This window comes from Panthera leo, chromosome E3, assembly GCF_018350215.1.
Source record: "Panthera leo isolate Ple1 chromosome E3, P.leo_Ple1_pat1.1, whole genome shotgun sequence".
Lineage (NCBI taxonomy): Eukaryota > Metazoa > Chordata > Mammalia > Carnivora > Felidae > Panthera > Panthera leo.
The window spans coordinates 21,440,680-21,461,767 of record NC_056694.1 but is presented as its reverse complement, the minus strand read 5'-3'; the positions used below and the strand labels follow the sequence as shown (position 1 = coordinate 21,461,767).

Here is a 21,088-nt window from a genome sequence, read left to right as displayed (position 1 = left end):
TGAGGTGCAGGTGGGTCACAGGATCACCTCCCTGGAGAGGCAGCATTTTCCCAAGGGCCTAGGCCTTTCCAGCACACGGATTGCATCTTTGCAGCCATGCCCAGAGAGCAGGGCTTGAGATCGTGATCTGAATATTTGAAGGTGGGGGCTGCTGCTTTCCATCCTCAGAGAAGATGTGTCACTTTAGAATTAGAATATTCTGGCGAGGATAAATTAGCTGCCCAACTTGCCCATCACGAAGGTCCCGTAAATCGTGGATTTTCTGCAACCCTCCTCATTTTTTCAAAAAAGCAACAAATTAAATTTTGGAAAATATCTATGAAAAACAATGGTTTCTAATCTAGAATACTAATTGTTTTTAATGATTATGTTTTTAAGATTTTTTCAATTTTTTAAACATTCTTATTATTGATGTTTTGTTTATTTATTTTTGAGGGGGGAGGTGGAGGAGCAGAGAGAGGGTGAGAGAGGCTCCATGCCATCTACGTGGAGCCCAGTGTGGGGCTCGGTCCCACAAACCATGAGATCGTGACCTGAGCCAAAATCAAGAGCCAAGCGCTTAACCAACGGAGCCACTCATGTGCCCCTAAGATTTTTTTTTTAATTTTTTTTGTTATTTTTTTAATGCTTATTTATTTTGAGAGAGAGTGTGCCCGAGTGAGCATGTGCAGGCGGGGTTGAGGAGGGTGGCAGAGAGAGAGGGGGAAGGAAAGAATCCCAAGCAGTCTCCACTCTGTCAGTGCAGAGCCTGATGCGGGGCTTGATCTCACAAAATGTGAGATCATGAGCTGAGCTGATACCAAGAGTCGGATGCCTAACTGACTGAGCCACCCAGATTCCCCCCCACCCTCAAGATTTTAAGTAGTCTCTACACCCAACGTGGAGCTCAAACTCACAACCCTGAGATCAAGCATCACATACTCTTTGAGCCAGCCAGGTGCGCCTTAATGGTTAATTTGTTAAAGGGCAAAAGTGAGTACTTTTCCCCAACTCATTAGTCTAATTTGAATATACTGTACATATAAGTTTTTGTCTCCATTTTTTTTGTTGTTGTAATGGCTGAACAGTATTCCACAATATGGTTTTAGTTTATGTGACTGTTCTTCTGTTCATTTGGGTAGCTATGATTTTGCTATTAAAGCGGGGCTGCAATAAACATCTTTGCATGTGCGTTTCAGTTTTCCAGTGAGATGGATTTCAGGGGAGAAGCCTTTGCAAAGTGGTCCTCGAAAGAGGTTGTGTCCGTTTCTGTTCTCATGGTAAAAGAGATGCTAAACACAGAATATTCTCAGTCTCTTAAATTGTTTGTCAGCTGGCAGGTGGATAATACCTCTTAAAATTTTTTATTTTATTTAGAAAACTTTTTTATTATACTCACTAGTAAGACTGAGTATTTTTATTTAAAAAAAAATTATGTTTATTTTTGAGAGAGAGAGAGAGAGCAAGCGGGGAAGGGGCAGAGAGAGGGAGAGAGAGGATCTGAAGCAGGCCCTGTGCTATTAGCACAGAGCCTGGCACGGGGCTCGAACTCACAAACTGTGAGATCATAACCTGAGCCGGAGCCAGACGTTCAACCGCCCGAGCCACCCTGGCGTCCTAAGACTGAGCATTTTTAGTTCTTCACTATCTCTGATATTTTTTTACATGAGCCTTTCTCCTTATCATTTTCCTAACTGGGTCTTTGGTTTTTTGTTTCATTTATGTTTTTATTGGTCTGTAAGATCTTGTCATATGTATGGTAGTAGTCCTTTGCCTACGTATGTGTTCCATTATTTTCTCTCAAACTGTTGCTTGTCTTTAAGATGAGCTTGTACCATACATTTCATGATGCAGAAATTCTGAATCTTTATGGTGCCAAATCTGATAGTCTAACTTTATGGCTTGGGGCTTTTGGGTAACGTTTTATGAGACCGTTTTCAATCACTGCCTTTTCTTTTAGCACTTTTATGGTTTTGGCTTCTATTGCTTAGAGCATTCATCTATCTTTATAATTTTGTATAAGTTAGCAGTTTTTGTTCCTACACTGTCCGTTGATGGTCTGTATCCTCCATTGATTTGAAATATCACTTACATACTAAATTCTTATGTATACTTTAGCACAGCAATGCGTAGATCATTCTTGACTTCCAGTCGGAATTGCTTTTTTCATTTCGATGCGTAAACATTTTGACTTGCGAAGTGTTAGTCATGACTTGCCAAGAGCTCCTCTAGCTTGGGGTAAAACAGGGTTGTATCAGGGACTAGCACAATCTCCTTAGTTCATTTGAGCAGCTGTACTCCAGGAAGAAAGAAAAGAAAACGATACTAACAAAAGCATGTGTTTGAGTCTGTGAAAGCAATAGCTTTTCAGGGAGTCCCACCCTGTAGACTTCTACATACTTCTCATTGGCCAGAATTGGGCAGGTGACCTCACCCCTAGCTGCAAGAAAGTGTGGGAGGGGAGAATTTCTCACGGGGCAGATTGATACCTCAAACAAAATGGGGGTAAGGAGGAAGGGGTAAGTGGATATTGAATGGGGAATATCCCCCATCGGAGGGTCAGCTATATTGCTCATCTTTCTTGTTCTTCAGAATTTCCCCAGGTATTCTTAAGAGACAGAGGGAGAGGGGAAGGAAGAAAATGGAGGTGGGAGAGCAGGGGTGAGAGGGTGATGATTTATAAAATAAAATGCTCAGGTCTTTAGTGTTCAGTTTGATGAGTCTTAACAAGTGTATATGGTTGACTCTTGAACAACATGGGTTTGAACTGCACTTATATGTGGCTTTTTCAATAAATGCAGTACAGTACTCTAAACGTATTTTCTTTATGATTTTCTTAATATTTTCTTTTTTTTAGTGCTTATTGATTTTTGAGAGAGAGAGAGAGAGAGAGCGCGCGCACACGTGCATGAGGAAGGGAGAGGCAGATGAGGGAGAAAGAGGATCCAAAGTGGGTTCCGCACTGACCGCAGAATGCCCAATGCAGGGCTCGTATCCATGAACTATGAGATCATGACCTGAGCTAAAGTCAGACACTTAACCAACTGAGCCACCCAGATGCCCCTCTTAATATTTTCTTTAGCCTACTTTATTGAAAGAATACAATATATAATAAATCTAACGTACAAAATACATGTTAATCAACTGTTAAGACTTTGGTCAATAGTAGTCAATTTGTAGTTAAGTTTTTGGGGAATCAAAAGTTATACTCAAAGTTTTGATTGCACAGGAGGTTGACACCCCAACCCGTGTTGTTCAAGAGTCAACGTACACGGTATATCTGTGTACCACCACCCAAAACAAGATATAAAATATATCTGAAACTCTAGAAACTTCCCTTGTTATATGTTTCTAATTAGTCTCCTTACCCTCACCAGTCATTTTCTGGTTTTGAAATCTGTGGTAGATTAGATCTGCCTGTTTTCGAATGTCATAGAAATGGGGTCATACAGTATGTATTATTTTGTCTTCTTTCACTCAACTGTGTTCCTTGAGATTCATCCATGTTGTTTGCGTTATCAAAGATAAAGCCAGGGGCACCTGGGTGGCTTGGTCACTTGAGTATCTGACTCTTGATTCCGGATCAGGACATGATCTCACGTTTTCTGGGATTGAGCCCCATGTCTGGCTCTGCATTGACAGTGCAGAGCCTGCTTAGGATTCTCTCTCTTTCTCTCTCTCTCTCTCTCTCTCTCTCTCTCTCTCTCTCTCTCTCCCCCACCCCCTGCTCCTCCTCTGCGTGTGCATCCACGCACACACACAGTCTCTCAAAATAAATAAACATTAAAAATTTTTTTAAAGATAAAGCTAGATACTAGTTCACGTGATGAGGACAGAGTTTAATCAGTAATTAACTATTCCAATAAGGAAAAGAGTCCAGAGTGAATGAAACTCAACTTCAGTTTGTACAGAGGAGATTTTAAAGAGAGAATGAGGGAGTAAAGTTGGGGGTGAATAAAGTCAGAAGTAAAAAATTACAAAATCCAGGAAAGGTATTCGTTCATGTGAAACCACCTGGATTTGCTCACTGGGAGACAGGGACCTGATCTTTCAGTGTTGGCTAGAAGAAACAATGGATGCTTTTGGCAGCCTTGAGTTTTCTCGGGCAGGCACTAAGGGGTACCGGAATCATCCTAGGGGTGGAGCCTTGAGCTGTTAAAGTCTACATTAGTGTTTGTTCGAGTCTGTATACAGTAAGTCAAGGTTGAAGCCTAGTCGAGAAGAGGGCTCGAGGAACCTGGCTAGAGTTTGGTCAAGGAAAGAGTCTTTGTCAGTGTAGTTTGTTCCTATACGTGTATGAATACACCATGATTTGTTCGCGTGTTCTCCAATGATAGGACATTTGAGTTGTATCGAAGTTTTTGGTCATTGTGAATAGGCTACAAGGGACATTCTCATACAGGTCTTCAATTTCTCTCAAATAAATGTCTAGGAATAGAATTGCTTAGTCACAGGGTGGGTATATATTTAACTGCTAGACTAATTTCCAAAGTGGTTTATCGCTGTACACTTCCCACCAGCAATATATTGAAACTCCAGTTGCTCAACATCCTTGTTAACATTCTGTATTGTCAGTGAGGGTGAAAGAGCATCTCATTATGGTTTTAAATTGCATTTCCCTGGTGACTAGTGATCTTAGGCATCTTTTTGTGTGTTTATTGGACATTCCTACATCTCTCGTGAACTGTCTGTTCAACATACATGGGTAGGAAAATTAAAATTGAAAATATTGACAATAGCATCCAAAAACCTAAAGTGGGTAGGAATAAATATAACGAAAGACGCAAAACAACTTTACACAGAAAACCGTAAAACACTGTTGAGAGGAATTCAAGAAGACTGAAATAAATGGGAGATACGCTTTGTTCATGCATTGGAAGATTTGATGTTTTGAGATTCCTGTTCTCCCTGACTTGATCCGTGGAATCAGTGCAATCACCATGAAAATCCTAGCCATCTTTTTTTTTTTTAGAAGAAATTAACAGATTGTTTTGAAAATGTATATGGAAACGTGAAGGGTCTTGAATAGCCAAAAAAGTCTTCAAACGAAGAGCAGAGTTGAAGAACTTAAACTGCTTAATACTGCTTGATTTGAAGACTTGCAGTAAAGCCACAGCAATCAAAGTCTTTGGCATAAAGATAGATCAGTGAAACAGAATAAAGAGTCCAAGAAATAGACCAAACACAAGTACTGCTGGTTGATCTTCACCTAGATTGTCAAGCCAATTCAGTGGGCGAAAGGGACGTCTTTTTAATGAATAATTCTGGGTAAAGTGGATATTCAAGTGGAAACCAAATGGACCTTAGCCCCTACCTCATTCTGTACACATTAATTTGGGATGGATCATAAACCGAAATATAACAGCTAGAACCATAAATCTTTTAGATGAAACCATGAGAGCATATGTTGACAACCTTGAGGTAGGTAAATGTTTTGGATACAGAACCAAAAAAAGCACTAGTTACAAAGGAAAAATGGATGCACTGAGAAAATGATCAGGCAAGACAGACTGGGAGAAAATATTCAGACTACATGAGCTTAAATGTTTTGTTTTTTCCAAAAGAACTTTAGCATTATTCAGGCCCATGACATCCTGTTACTATATTCTGTATTAACTGGGTTTTTTGCTTGCTTAAGTCAGATATGAGACATTGTACCATGGGAACTTTCTGATTGACTTCTCCTACTTAACTCACTCTCTTGTGAATGTTGGTTCCTTTTTCATAAATGCCTTGCCCACTAGTCAATGAGTACTTAACAGTGGAGGCAGTAGATTTTAGGACATACTAATCCTTGTAAAGTAATTGGGTGTTAGCTGAAGCCAAAAGGCAGTACCAGTAGCCTCTGTTAGGAAGAAACGATAGCGTGTGAGTTCATTGAGGCTCAGTTTTGTTTTGTTTTTTTTTAGGTGATTCAACACTTAAGGCCTTGCGGATCTACTTAAGAAAGCAACAGAGCTCACAAGAAAGGAAACAAACTGAAAGTCTGTTTAGGTACAAAGTCTGTTGCCCTTAAGACTTTGCTTCCTGCCTTCCATGTATAACCAAGAATAAAACTACCAAGAAATAGAAACAAAAAAAAAAAAAAAAATGAGACTAAAAAAAAGAACAATAAAATTAACGATAAGAGGTAGAGCAGTATCTTAGGCTAGTATGCAGTATGTAGTTCAAATTTCAAACTTAAAAATTGATGCTAAGAGTATCGGATTGATTTTTGCAATTGCATTTAAGTACATTGTATGTATGTGTATGTGTGCATACGTTACATATATATGTTTAATGTACATATATATGTGTGTGTGTGTACATATATACACACACACGACCACGTAAACACACACACATACACACACACACAGATATCATTTAAGCAACTGAAGTGTCGGGGGAGGGATCCAAATCCAGGTGAGTAAATAGGTCGAAAAGCAATAGAATGAAATTTTCTTTTTTTTTTTTTTTAATTTTTTTAAAGTTTATTTATTTTTGAGACAGAGACAGAGCATGAACAGGGGAGGGTCAGAGAGAGAAGGAGGCACAGAATCTGAAACAGGCTCCAGGCTCTGAGCTGTCAGCACAGAGCCCGACGCGGGGCTCGAACTCACGGACCGTGAGATCATGACCTGAGCCGAAGTCGGCCACTTAACCGACTGAGCTGCCCAGGCACCCATAGAATGAAATTTTCTACAGGGTTCTGCAGCTTGAGGGACCGACCTTCACCTTAGTCTGTAAAGCAGTGCCTTCCACGGGGGGTCATTATGAGGGTTGTAGGCGTTCCGTTCCTATCGGTCAAGCATTTGGACTGATGCCTGGCATTGTAGTCAGCTCTCAGGAGTGTTGATAGAAGTAAATGAACCTGGCCTTGATCCTCACTGGCTGGGAGAGTGCGGAGGGCCCCTGCCCTTTCCTTCAGATGAAGAAATCCCTGGCGGAGAGCATGTCACACCTTTCCTGTTGTAGGTGGTACTCATGCCTATAGGGCAGAGTCAGTAAATGCTCTCGAGTGAGTAGGCGGTTGGCCCAGATCAGTGTTTCCCACGGAAGGAATGTGAAATGACTTTAGGTGGCACACAGATGTTTGAAATTTTAATAGTTAGGTATTTATTATAGTGTGTGTTATAGGTAGCACGTCAGACCCGAGTACTAAAAAAAAGCGAGTTGATTTAGAGAAATGTTACACTGAACAGGTGGTACGTGAATGTCATGAAAATTTCAAAAGCAATAGGGATTGACCGAAGACTGCGAAATAGGTCTTTCCAAATCGGAGATTTTTGATTCTTTGGGTTTTAAACTTTTTTTTTTTTTTTTTTTTTAACGTTTTTATTTTTGAGACAGAGAGAGATAGAGCATGATCGGAGGAGGGTCAGAGAGAGAGGGCGACACAGAATCCGAAACAGGCTCCAGGTTCTGAGCTGTCAGCACAGAGCCCGACGCGGGGCACGAACCCACGAACTGGGAGATCGTGACCTGAGCTGAAGTCGGACGCTTAGCCAACTGAGCCACCCAGGCGCCCCGATTCTTTGGGTTTTAAACAAAGTCAGGATACCCAAAAAGAGGGGATATTTTCTGGGTTTGGGCAACAGAGGACTGTGGTGGGGACAGACAGACAGCAGCAGTAGGTGCACAGCGTCAGTGTAGAGGCGACCACTGTTCACCTTTTGGTGCCTACTCTGGGAAGTCTTGATATGTGTACTGTACATGTATGTATATTCACGTGTACGTGAATGTACGCATTCATCTAACAGAATTGGGAACATTCTGTACGTAGAATTTTGTAGCTTGATTTGTTCACCTGATACCGTAACCCCAGGTTCAGTGTTCTTACCGAAACCTTTTTGTGTTCATTCTTGACTATTTCCTTAGGGTAAAATCCTAGAAGTGGGATTGTTTGGTCATCGCGTAAATATAACTCTTCAGCTTTGGGTACCAGCAGCCGAAGTGCCTCGTGGCATGGCAGTGACAGTTTACAGTTCTGGCGGCTCAGGTGCCCTCTTTCTCATCCTCACCAAAGCCAGGTTCTATTAAATGGTTTTGTTGCTGATTTGATAGCAGATTTACTGCTTGCTGTTTCTGCTTTCATTTTGCATTTTTTGGTTTCTTTATTTTGTATATTCAGTGATCACTTGGCTCTTTGGTGAACTGCCCATTTTTGGCCTTTCTTCTGGGATATTAGGATTTTTTTCCTTACTGATTCGTAAGTTCTTTATGTTTTCAGGAAGTTACTATGTGATGTCACAGGTACTTTTCATCGCTTAATATTTGCCTTTTACGTTTGCTTATGATATCTAAGTTTACTGTTGCTCATGTGGTGAAGGCAACACTGTATTTGATCCATGCTGTGACACACGTTCTTACGTCTTTGCCATCAGCTGTGATTTATTCTCGATGTGTCCTGCAGTCACTGCCAAGTCGTGTTAGAGTTGTCATTACCTGTGCGAGTGGATGTGGTCATTGTTGCTTGCGGCAGGGCCGGATGACTACACCGTCAGCTCTTGGGTGCTTCTGCCCACGTGCCTTTTAAGGGCCATTTGCAGAAGGAGCACAAATCCTGATGCTGTTGGAGAACCATCCATGGATACCTCCTGATGAGATCAAGAAAGGCTCAGTAACAAAACCTGCACCTGGAGGGTCGGCAGCGTGGAAGGAAATCTTGGAGAGGATGATGGTGATCTCTTGGGGATGCAGCCTTGCCAATGCCCTTGGCGGCCCGAAGGTCAATATTGTGTGGAAACTCACAGATACCCCAAAAGGGAAGACTTAACCCTCTTACTGCATTCATCCATTTCCTTTCAATCCGCTCAAATAAGCACAAAAGGGCTTTTGCAGGAGCGTCTGGCGGCTCAGTCAACAGAGCATGTAACTCTGGATGTGGTTGTGAGCTCAGGCCCCACGTTGCACACAGAGCCTACTTGAAAACTAATTAAACAAACAAGTAAACGGGCTTTTTCCAACAAGCACAAAATTAAAATTGTAAGCAATAAGAAAAACATTAACTAACTGGCAGTGTTTCTTCTTTCTTTTTTCAGTCTTATAATTGATAATGTCTTAGATGAAATATGGCATATAGTTCATGGAGAAAGAGTTTAAAACATAGAGATAAAACACACACACACACCAGAAATCACCAGTACCCTAGTACTTGTCCTTAGATACGCACATACACGTGTTCACGGGCACATTGGCTACATCGGTTTTTGGCCCAACATTTTTCCCTTCACGGTGTCTTGAACATCTTGGCATGTCTGATCCTTCTAGTTCATATCTGAGATGACCGGTTAGTGGTTCCTTGTGTGGATCCACCATGTTCAGCTGGGCTCCCAGGGGTGACAGAATTCTAAGCTCTGAAACAGGTTGCCCATCTCCCTTTGGAACTCCCCATCAGCAGTGCCCGCTAGTTCTTTGACCCGTACTCTTCTTAGCAGTGCTCTGTAAATCTTCTCATGTTAGCCACTCTGAAGGGCAGATCAGTGACATCCTTTTCCTCCCAGAAACCACTGGCAGTCTTCTAGATCTGGAGACCAGAAGGAGACGCATGTTGGAGACATTAGAAAGTGGGAGTCGTAAGGACTCGTGACCGGATACGTTTGTGTTCTGTCCCCACCTGTTACGTTTGTGCACCTCGCCGTGGTTTGGGGCCGCTGCACGTGGCTGCAGAGGTCTCTCCCTGGCTCCCACCACCCGCCTCTCTAGTTTCTCCTGTTTCCCCCGCTGTTCTCCAGCCTCCCTACCGACTTTCTGTTCCTGGAACATTCCAAGGCGGTTCCTGTCCAGAGCATTTCTGTCTGCTCTTCCTCCTGTCTAGAACGCCTTTTGCACAGCTTTCTCCGGTTCTGTAAGCACCCAACTCAGCCCATTCCCTTTTCAGAGAGGCTTTCCCTCTCACATTCTCTAACGTAGGTCCGTCCGTCCTCCATGCTGTTGTCCTTCATCTGTCACAAGCCCTTCCTTATCTTTGTGGCTGGTTCACTACTGTATCCCCAATGGCTGGCACTTAGCAGACACTCACCAAAGATGGCTTGATGGAATCAATAGTATTAACTTGACGGAGAATACAGTTGAGAGGAGCGGAAACTGCTCCTTGTCATCCAGAGGAGGGCGGTAGTAAGTCCAACGCAGAGCTTGTGGAGGGGGGCAACTCAGCTTTTCAGCAGGTAGGGCTGCTGGGCATTGGAGTGAGTGCCGCCTTTGTGGTGCATAGTCACGCAGTGGCTTGGTGTTGTTGAAGGATTCTGGCATCGGATGTCAGGGTTGACCAGGTCAGTTCCAAGGCCCCCTCCAACCCTTACGTCCATGTTTGATGTTCGCATCACTAGTCTGTGGTTCTTGGACTGCAGACACGGCCTTTACCACTAGATGGCACCAGGTGATTCCTTTGAGGCCGGTGCTCCTCAAATCCGCCAACAGGGAGAACACCCTCTTCTCTCTTTTTTTACTTACCGAAGTATAGTTGACATACAATGTTACATTAATTTCAGGCGTGCAACATAGTGATTTGACAGATCTACATATTACTCAGCCCTCACCACGGTTAAGTGTCGTCACATCTGTCACCGTACTGTTACAACAGTATTATTGACTGGATTCCCTATATTCCACTTTTCATCTTTGTGCGTTACTCATATGACTGGAAGTTTGTACCTCTTAAGCCCTCTTTGCCTATTTTGTCCATCCCCCCGCCCCCTCTGGCAACCACCACCTTGTTCTCTGTGTTTAAGAGTCTATTTTGTGTGTTCGGAGAACAGACTTTTCATTGCATTTTACCCCAAACACCCACTTCAACAAAAGCTTCACAAAACCGTCTTAACTCTTACAGTGTGGAATGCATACTGATATTGTCTATTTCACTCTATTCGACTGCATTTTCACAGATGGAGACTTGCAAACTACTACACTGATTTTATTATACGGATGGGTCATAATTCATCATTTGAAAAGCACCGTTTTAGACAGCTGAGCCTGTTCACACTTGTAAAACTTGGACAGTCTGGGCCCGTAGCAAATCGTGTCCCTTAATGAGTACTTTGTGCATTTCCGTGCTGACTTGCTGCCTCGAGAAGCCAAAAGTATGTGCTTCCTTGTGTGTGTGTGTGTGTGTGTGTGTGTGTGTGTGTGTGTGCGCGCGCGCGCGGATGTGTGAACGTGGACATGAGAGAGACTGGGGGGGATAGGTTTGTACAGGATTAGCAGCGACCACAGTCAAGGCAGCGGTAAGCCTTGTCAGTGGACGTAAAGAGAAGATCTCATATCTGCCTCTGGGAGCTCAGACTCTAGCTGGGTAACAGTCACTCACCCCTTCCCCTCTCAGCTTGGTCGTCAAGAAACACGGAAATGAGCTCATACACTCAGGATATCACTTAGGATGCTTCAGGGTGTAGCAGGTAACAGAAGCCTGACTCCGTTCGGTTTAAGCGATAAAGACATTTAGAAACTCTCAAAATGTCTGTTGAGAGGTAGAGCGGGGTGCAGGCCCACAGTGGCTCGGCCTTAAGGATCCAGGTTTCTTCCATTACATGTCCTTGTCCTAAGGCTGATTCCACTCATGGTTGCCAGGAGACCTTAAGTGGTCATTGGGGTTTCAGATCCCTGGCTTAGAACACTAGAACTTTGATTCCCTGTCGTGTGGCCTGGGGAGAGGTTAGGTTACTGTAGCATTTTCCAGGTTGTAGTGCATGCCAGAGAGGGTAAGCTACAACGGCATTTTCTAGGTTGTAGCTGTTCTGTTTATTTGTTCCTGGTTTTCCTTTTACTCCTTAAGGGACGTGAAATGACAGAAATGACAGAGCCGGGGGAAATACTTAGGGAGTCATTATCGAGTTTTACAAAACAGTTCTAGATCTCCTTTCCTGTGGACCCAGAACTTCTGGTTGAGTAGAGTTGTCTGAATAGTTCTGGCCAGTGAGTTTGCCAAGTGAATAGATGGTTGCACGTCTTCTGGGTGAGCTATGAGGTGAGGTTATATGCTCTCCAGGGTCCTGGAAATGGAATTAGCAGTCAGAATAAAGAGAGGTGACACATGGCCGCCGTGGGAAGGGTGAGAGGCAGTGGAAGTGAGCACCTCGGCGGATGGCTGAGTCTGTTTACATTTGTAACGGAGTGCTAAATGGGAGTGTGTTGGCCTTGTGAAGTGGATGGTTTTCCTCCTAGACCTGGTCCCTGAGAACCTGAATCTACTGACGTCTACTCACCTGCCTCCTTTTTATCCCTTCCAGGTTTGCAGTAAGCATTGGCTACTGGCATGACCCTTACATCCAGCATTTTGTAAGACTGTGTAAGGAGAGGAAGGCCCCCGAAATTAACAGAGGCAAGTGACCCCCTCCCTTCTCACTATTCCCTCATCAGCTGAGAGGCCTGGGGTTTTAGGGCTTCATTCTTTTTTTTTTTTTTTAAACAATACAAATTTATTATCTTACAGTTCTGAAGGTCAGAAGTCAAACACGGGTCTTACTAGGCTAACATCAAAGTGTCATCAGGGCCGTTTCGTTTGAAGACCATAGGGGAGAGTCTATTTCCTTTTCTTGTCTACCTTCTAGAAACCACCCACATTCCATGGAAGATGACCCCTTCTCCATTTCAAAGCCAGCAGTGTAACATAGGGATTCATTCTTAACATGAGAGTTCCAGTATTCCTTCTCTCCGGTAGTATATGAAAGTGCTTATTTCCCAACATCCTCACCAACACAGTGTATTATGAAACTTTTCATCTTTGTGAATCTGATACATGAAAAATGGTATCTTACAGTAATTTTATTTTAGATTCCTCTTATTTTTGGGTGAAGTTGAAGATCACTAGGATTATTTTTTTAATATATTTTTTAAATGTTTATTTTGAGAGCAGGCGAGCGAGCGAGAGTTCACTTGCTTGCAAGCAGGGAGGGGCAGAGAGAGAGAGAGAATGAGAGAATGAGAGAGAGAATCCCAAGCAGGCTCCATGCTGTCAGCACAGAGCCCGATGTGGGGCTCAAACCCTTGAACCGTGAGATCATGACCTGAGCTGAAATCAGGAGTCGGGCACTTGCTTAGCCAACTGAGCCACCCAGGTGCCCCAAGATCATTTTATATGTTTAAGAGCCATTTATATATCTTTTACTGTGAACTGTCTGTTCATGGAAGGAATGACTTTTTTTGGCCTTGTTAAAGTGATAGTAACACTGTTAGGCTGTACAAGTCATTTCTATCAAGGCAGTGAAAGGATTTGAGACAGGAGGGTGACTTAGTCTCAGCCAGATTGAGAAATTGGCCAAATGACCCTAGTTCTTGTGGGTGCAGGGCATCTTGGCCCTAAAGATGGATCCTATGGGTAGTTTCAATGAGAAATGCGAAGAAATTTTAAAGTGGTGCTTCCTAAGAATAAGGACATGGTACTTTGAGCTGAGGGTGAAACCAGGCATCAGTAAGATTGGATGAGGCCTGGATAAGAGGCCTTAAGCCTCCCTCCCGTGCTCTTGAGGACACTTTCCTAACAGATGCTGCAGAGGCAGGGCCCCACCATGGTGCCCTGGGTGCTGGGGGCCCTGGGCAGCAGGTCAGCCCTCCGGCCTTCCTTCTTCCTCTCCCTGGGTTGGCATCGCTAGACTAGGGCCCCACAGTAGGAGAGTGCTTCCCAAACAACGTGTGGGGAGCATTTTAAAATTTTTTCCAATGTCCAGTCCATTGTGGATGATACTCTGTAACCCACGGTAAAAAGGATTTACGAGAAAAGTAAAATGGAAGAGACACGTAACGTTTACTTATTTTTGAGACAGAGAGAGAGACAGAGCATGAACAGGGGAGGGTCAGAGAGAGAGGGAGACACAGAATCTGAAACATGCTTCAGGCTCTGAGCTGTCAGCACAGAGCCCGACGGGGGGCTTGAACTCACAGCCTGTGAGATCATGACCTGAGTCGAAGTCGGACGCCCAACCGACTGAGCCACCCAGGCGCCCCAAAAGAGACATGTAAAAAGACAAGCTCAAATTATTTACTAGTAGAATCCACAGACATGAAATCCCTATGTCAAATTGCAGTAAGTGTCTATAAATGCCACTCAAATTTTGTTCTTAAAATAGTAATACTGTAAGCAGAAGGGCTTTAGAACCCAGATCAATTTTATCTTCCTTTGACCCTCTTTTATTTCTTGTCTCCTCTGTTCCAGCTTCCCACGCCAGAGCTTGACAAGTCAGTTTATTAGGCACCATTTGCCTGTGCACCGCCCCCCGCCCAACCCCGCCTGTGATGTTTTACAAACATCCAGGCTCTGACCCGCACAGGATGGAGATGAAGGGAGCACGCTAAGAAACATGGCTGTCTTTGCTTTGACATTTATCTGCCCCATTTCCTGACCCCAGAATACTTTCCAGAGGGTCTCCCAATTTTGAGTTTCAGTCGAATTCTGAGTAGCTTTCACTTAGCCACGAAAAGACACATTTCTAAGAGGGACATTTAGATCCCATGTTTTGATGTAAAATATTTTTCTTTCATATGTAGAATTAGGGGGCGTTGCGTTTTCCTTAAGATAGTTGATCCAACCATTAGATAGATTGTGCTTATGTTGGTTCAAATGGCTTTAAAAAAAAAAAAAAGGAAGAGAATTTTAAAGTCGTTACTTCTCCCATAAGGTCTCTGGATAACCTAAACCGCTACCCCTGAAGAAGGGCAGAAGGGTTGCGTTTTGTCCTCCTGGTGTGAACTTTGCAAGGCTTATTTCCATCATCACTGAGTCATGGCTTGTCTCTGTCTCTCTCTCAGGATATTTTGCTCGCGTCCATGGCGTCAGTCAGCTTATAAAGGCATTTCTACAGAAGACAGAATGTCACTGTCAGATTCTAAATCTTGGGGCTGGGATGGATACCACCTTCTGGAGACTAAAGGTAAATTAAAAAATACCGCCCCCTTGTTTCCCCAATTGTTTAATTTTGTGAAGGTTCCCAGCGGGTTCAAAAATGTCAGGGGCACCTTGGCGACTCTGTCGGTTGAGCACCCGACCCTTGATTGCGGTTCAGGTCATGACCTCTCGGTTTGTGGGTTCAGGCCCCGCATTGGGCTCTGTGCTGACAGCACAGAGGCTGCTTAGGATTCTGTCACTCTCTCACTCTCCCTCTCTCTCTGCCCTTCCCCCATCTCTCTCGCAAAATAAGTCAATAAACATTTTTTTTTAATGTTAGAAATATATTCAAAAGGAATGCGGTGACTGCCTGTCCCGCGTCCCTGTCCCCATCTGCTTGCACCTGCTGTGCAACCACTGTCAGCCACGTACGTGATGTCACCAGGGCCCTAGATATGTGCCTTGCTTCTTAGCTCCTGCTGTTACAAACAGGGGTTTTGATAAAAATCCTTGTATACATTCTCTGCGTGTGTGCGAGAGCCCTGCCAGTGGAGTAGCTGAGACCAGGGGCCCATGCATTTGCCGTTTTGACGACAACAAAAGACTTTACTGTCGTTGTGACGGTGTCTTCAGTATAGTTTGGAGATTTGCAAGGCTGGGTGATGGTAACATGACACAAAGCCCTTTTAAGTTTAGTTATTCATTTTGAGAGAGAGAGAGAGAGACAGAATCCTAAGTGGGGCTTAGATGCGGGGCCTATCCCACGGAGCATGAGACCGTGACCCAAGCCGAAATCAAGAGTCAGAGCCCAACTGCCTGAGCCATCCAGGTGCCCCTTCATTCTCTGATTTGGTCCCTTACCTCCTTTGTTAGGGTTCAAGAGCAGGTATAATTACACTCACTCACAGAAGAGGAAATGGGTCCAGTTAGTGGCAGAATCCGGACCACAGGCCTGGTCTTTGATTCCGGGCTGGAATTGTAGCACCAAACCTTTTCTCTACAACGATCTCACTGATTGCGTTTTCTTTTTTATAGGTTTGTACCGATCTCTCTGGGTTCTTCTGTCAGGTCGGTCATGTGGCAGTCATGGGTACGTGCATTTCCCCAGATTCTTGCAGAAGTACACCAAGATAAACTAGAGTGTGTGGGCCTAATGCGACCTGAGTGTGTATTTTGTCCCTCATCAGCTCACCCGATGAGGTCTTTGGTCATCGGTGCTCCCAGCGTCTCTCTCACTGAGGCGAGAAATCAGTGGCCTCAGCACAGCCTTAGTATTAACCGGTTGCCTCTGCATTCTTCATTCAGGAGAAGATAGCTAACGTTTCTGAAGGGCGTGCACATCCACGACCTCAGGAATGAACATGAGAGCTCTGCAGGTGGGGGGGTGGTACCCAGACGGGGCAAGGAGGGCTCCGAGAGCTCGTGGCGTCGCCAGGTCGGACAGCCAGTGGCGCTGGAGCATGGAACAAACAACGGACTGCAGTTCGTCCACGTCCAGATTCCCTCCTTGTTCTCTCCAGAGAGCCCTGCGGCTGCTCGGGGGGGGGGGGGGGGGGGGGGTGCTCTTTGCTATAGGTCGGCGGTGCCTCTGGGCCTCAGAGAGCACGGCGTGGTGGAAGGAACTGGAAGAGAATGCAGTGGCAGAATGTGTGCAGTGTGAACAGAAGCCACGGGAGAAACTCCTCCTTTGGGCTTGACACCCTTTTCAACGTGGTCCTGTGGTTTGGTCTCTCCCCCCGCCGTGTAGGTGGGTTAATCATTGCTAAATCTGAGATTTTTATTTCTGAGCAAGGTACACTGAAGCTCATGTGCCCCTTCCAAGGAAAAGGTTATCTGTGAGGAGTGAGGAAGGAGAATAGTGCAGGGTCTGAAAAATTTGGTGGAGTTTTTTCGTTTTGATAATGACATCAGTCTAAAGGGTTTTAAAAAACCTAAGTTTCTTTTTAGAAAACTGATGCTTGTTTGCTCTGTGGAGCAGGAGCTGAACGGGCCAAATTTAGGCTGCCACCTATGTTGGTAAATAAAGTTTTACTGCAACACAGCCAACTCCCAGTTCCTTCCATCTTCCCTATGGCTGCTTTAGCCCTAGGGCAGCAGAGTGGAGAAGTCACAGCAGAGACCGTCTGGCCTGCAAAGGCTAGAGTACTGGCTGTTTACAGCAAGTTCGCTGAGCCCTGTTTTTGAGCTCTACGTGCTTCTGTAAAAGAGGAGGAGAAATCTCGTCGGCTAGTCTTGTTGTCTCGTGCACCTTCCACCTGGGAGGGTCCCCTGGCTGCACCAGCAGAGGTTTGGCTGTGGGTCACAGGCTTTTTGCTGCCGCTGGTGTGTGAGCTCGTTCTGTATGACGTCAGGCCCCAAGACCAGTCGAAGGGACAGTTGAAGGCTCCCACCTTCAAGCAGCGGGTGAGAGTAGGGTGCAGGAAAGCCAGTACAACCCCAGACAAAGAATAAAGGGTGAGTGAAACCCTTTAAGGGACCTCAGCTTCTTGGTGTCTCTTGAATCCTATTTCCACACGGCCAGAGGATCAAGGACGCAGGGGGTCAGTCTCAATATGGCAGCCTGTGCAGCGGTCGGCCACGTTGGATCTCCTTTTTTTTTTTTTTAATTTTTTTTAACGTTTATTTATTTTTGAGACAGAGACAGAGCATGAATGGGGGAGGGGCAGAGAGAGAGGGAGACACAGAATCGGAAGCAGGCTCCAGGCTCTGGGCCATCAGCCCAGAGCCTGACGCGGGGCTCGAACTCACGGACCACAAGATTGTGACCTGAGCCGAAGTCGGACGCTCAACCGACTGAGCCACCCAGGCGCCCCGAATCTCCTTTGAGCCTACGGGATACTCTTCCTCACGGTTGTCCCCGGCTGCCCTCCGGTAGCTATGCACGGTCCCGGTTGCCTTCCATGCCTCCTGTGACGTGCGAGCTACTGGCGAGTGGAGTGTCGGAAGGGCTCGGGGAATCCCAGAATAAAAAGTTGAAGCGTCATGTCCCACAGCCATTTGTTGCCCCTTTCCCAAAGGCAAGAAAGAAGATGTCTGTTCCTTAAAAGCTCCAGTGTGCCTTTTGGAAGCTTTCCCTCCATGGTGACCCCTTAATTGGCATTCTTAAGAGGGCAAGTAGCTGATGAGTGGGAAAGCTCTTTAGAAAGTCAGAAGTCCTAGACGAGCCATAGGATCGTATGCTGTCCTGCATTTGCTTTTGTTCTCCAGGCCTTCTGGAATTTTAGCGTGTCCTTAACTTCATATCGTGTGAGCGAAATCCTTAGAGGGTGTTCTGGAATGTCCTAGCAAAAGTCATCTTCTGGTGTGCTCTAAACATTTCCTCCAAATATCTTCGGACAGCTTTTTACCAGGCCCTGCCCTATACACGGGCAGGGGAGCATGGCAGCACCAAGAGAGAACGGTTGAGATCGGTGAGCGTGTCTCTTCTGATGGGTCAGGAGACTGTCTTTGTCTCTGTCTTCCTGTCTCCCCCTTCCTCCCTCCCCCTTTGTCCCCCAGACCAGATCCCCTGAGATTTTCCAAGGGCTGAGGGGTAGCTGGCTCTCACAGTTCTGACACTTGCCCTTAGGGTCACCTCCTACTGGAAAATGCTTGCTTGTGATTGCTGCCTCCCTGCCCGTCATGCTGTCGTGGGGGGCCGGCTCCCTCTCGGTCCCTGCTGTCCATCGCTCGTTACTGTGCACGTAAATGGTGTTCTGCGCAGTTGCTCAAGTCAGAAAGAGGGGTGTCATCCTCACCCCAGCTCTTCCTTAATCCCGGCCCACACCTGTGAGGCCCACCACCGGGTTCTGGGCACCAACAAGTGTCTTTTTCTTGGTCTTTTTTTCCACTTTAAGGAAGCGGCTCTGTACTTGTGGAATGTAAGTACAGGTGGATACGGAGGCGTTAGAAGAGCGCTTTGGGGGGGCGCCGGGCAGGTCACCAGGTTGTGGAGCGCCTTGTTTCTTTCCCCAAGCCTCAGGGGCATCGGGAGCTGCTGCAGGCAACACGCAGGGTGTCGCTGAGAGTCCAGACAGCGGTGTCCTTACAGTGTGTGCAGTTGGCGAGCTGAGGAGGAGAGAATGTGTTCGTGAATACGCTTCGGGGCTGAGGGATTGATTGGACGTGACAGAGAATGTGCTAGGATGGCCAGGGGGCCAAGGGGAGACCAGGCCGGGGATGCAGAAGGGGGAGCAGGGTCGTGTGTGTGTGTGTGTGCATGTGCGCGCGCGTCTGCCACGCTCTTTTACTGCAGCCCTCAGTAAAGATAAATGTACACCCCAGGCCAAGACCTAATTCTAAGTACCCATGTCAATAGGTTTTTAAGTTTATTTATCTAACTTGAGAGAGAGAACCGGTGGGGGAAGGGCAGAGAGAGAAGGGGACAGAAGATCCAAAGCGGGCCCTGGCCCCCACGTGGGGCTCAAACTCACGAGCCGTGAGATCATGACCTGAGCCAATGTCAGACACTTAACCGACGGAGCCACCTCGGCGCCCCGTCCCCATGACAGTCAATGATAAAGGCACACACGTGGCACTTACTAAGGCAGGCCCCGTTCTGAGTGTCCCTTGTGTGTACTTATTTCCTCATTACTCCTCACAACCCCGTGAGGTGCTGTCCCTGTCTCTGCTTCGCAGAGGAGGGAAACTTGGCCCAGGGAGTGGAGTGACTTTGGGGCCTCGCGGCAGACAGGCGGTGGAGCTGGGATTCGAACCCCCGTCCCCTGCTCCAGAGCACCTGCCCTTTACCACCCGCTGTATCCTCCCCTCACAGAAAAAAGTAAACGTGTCACAAAACAGTACTCACCCCCACTGTGTGCGATGCTTCGGGATTTTTGCTGTTTTATTCCATTTTATCCCTCAAATGCTGGTCAGCATTGGTGTCCTGACCCTCTCTGATTCATCTCGATCTGCTTTTTGGAAAATTCTGTCAGGTCCTACTCCCCCAGCGCCTCCACATACCCCCACCTCCATCCCAGGCACTGCTCCCCCAGTTCAGGCTCCCCGTGACTTCTTCCCTGGACAGCTGTGAACCCCGGACGCCCGTCCTCCATCCATTCCCCACGTGGAGACCACAGTAATCTGGAAAATACATCTCTGCCCATATCGTTCCTGGATGTCAAACCCTTAAGTGCCCTGATGCTCTTCGGGGCCTAGTACTGGCTCGGTACGTGAAGGTGGTCAGTAAATGTAGGAGTGAACACATAATTCTAAAGCTTACTGCATGTTTTTCCTCAGGATGAAGATCTTCTCCCAAGTAAATATTTTGAAGTGGACTTTCCCATGATAGTCACAAGAAAGCTGCACAGCATCAAGTGAGTATGGCTTTGACCACAGGAGAGAGCCCGGCAGGATTCAGGGGCAGCGTTCAGGAGGTGGCCGGTCTGAACACCAGAGACCTCGTTTTAGGGGACTCTTCCCTTTTACTCCCTTCCCGCCTTCCTTCTGGCCCCAAGGTCCCCATTCCAAACTGTCTTCAAAATGAAATGTCCCCTCCCTTGCAACTCTTCTGTCCGTTAACCTAATTTCTCTGAACACTTAATAGAAATGACCTGTAGTGGTTTAATTTTAATCTGAAATTTAAAAAAGTGTTTTAATGTTTTATTTTTGAGAGGGGGGGGTGGGGACAGAGTATGAGTGGGAGAGAGGCACAGAGAGAGAGAGAGAGACAGAATCCAAAGCAGGGCCCAGGCTCTGAGCTGTCAGCACAGAGTCCGATGTGGGGCTCGAACTCATGAACCGTGAGATCATGACCTGAGCCAAAGTTGGACACTTAACCGACTGAGCCAACCAGGCGCTCCAATAATCTGAATTTTCATGTGTGCTCCGGCTACTTCTGTATCTCCAGAGCGTAGAAAGGGGCCTGGCTCAGAGCAGATGTGTAGTAAATAGCGTTTGAATGAATAATGGGAGGCCAAACTGGCCATTTACTATATATGAGATAGTATGGGGGCCACCCTGAGTCCATGTTTTAAGAATTCTGCAGTTATAGATGGCGAGTTTGTGAATCTTTGCTGAGAGCTTTTGTAGCACCATGTGAAATGCTTCACTCAGATGATCTCACTGAGTCCTCAGAGCCGACTCAGGAATGACATGCTTTTATTAGCAGTTGAGGAAACCAAAGCTCAAAGAAGTTAAGCTAATTTCCATAAGGTTACCTGTTGACAAAGGGGTAGAGCTGAAATTTAAACCCTGACCTCAAGCCCAAGGTCAGATTTTCTCAGTGGTTTTTAACGTATACTTCTTCCCCTTCTTTTTATTTTTTTAAAAATTTTATTTTAACGTTTATTCATTTTTGAGACACAGAGAGAGAGAGCATGAACAGGGGAAGGT

General features: G+C 45.7%; 2 protein-coding genes across 4 annotated transcripts in view; one reads left to right on the top strand and one right to left on the bottom strand.

Annotated features, from left to right (window-relative positions):
• LCMT1 (leucine carboxyl methyltransferase 1) overlaps positions 1 to 21,088 on the top strand; it is a 41,441-nt gene that overhangs the window by 4,218 nt on the left and 16,135 nt on the right. The window contains exons 2-5 of one of the 3 annotated variants that reach the window (XM_042921948.1): positions 5,889 to 5,973; positions 12,186 to 12,277; positions 14,701 to 14,822; positions 19,994 to 20,070. In XM_042921948.1, coding sequence (XP_042777882.1) covers positions 5,889 to 5,973; positions 12,186 to 12,277; positions 14,701 to 14,822; positions 19,994 to 20,070 — 376 coding nt within the window. Of the gene's footprint in view, positions 1 to 5,888; positions 5,974 to 8,333; positions 8,715 to 12,185; positions 12,278 to 14,700; positions 14,823 to 19,993; positions 20,071 to 21,088 lie in introns of those variants that run through there. The other 2 variants (XM_042921949.1, XM_042921946.1) reach the window with 2 other exon arrangements.
• The window catches only part of ARHGAP17 (Rho GTPase activating protein 17), a 134,148-nt gene that overhangs the window by 101,948 nt on the left and 11,112 nt on the right, over positions 1 to 21,088 (bottom strand). The window lies entirely within an intron of this gene.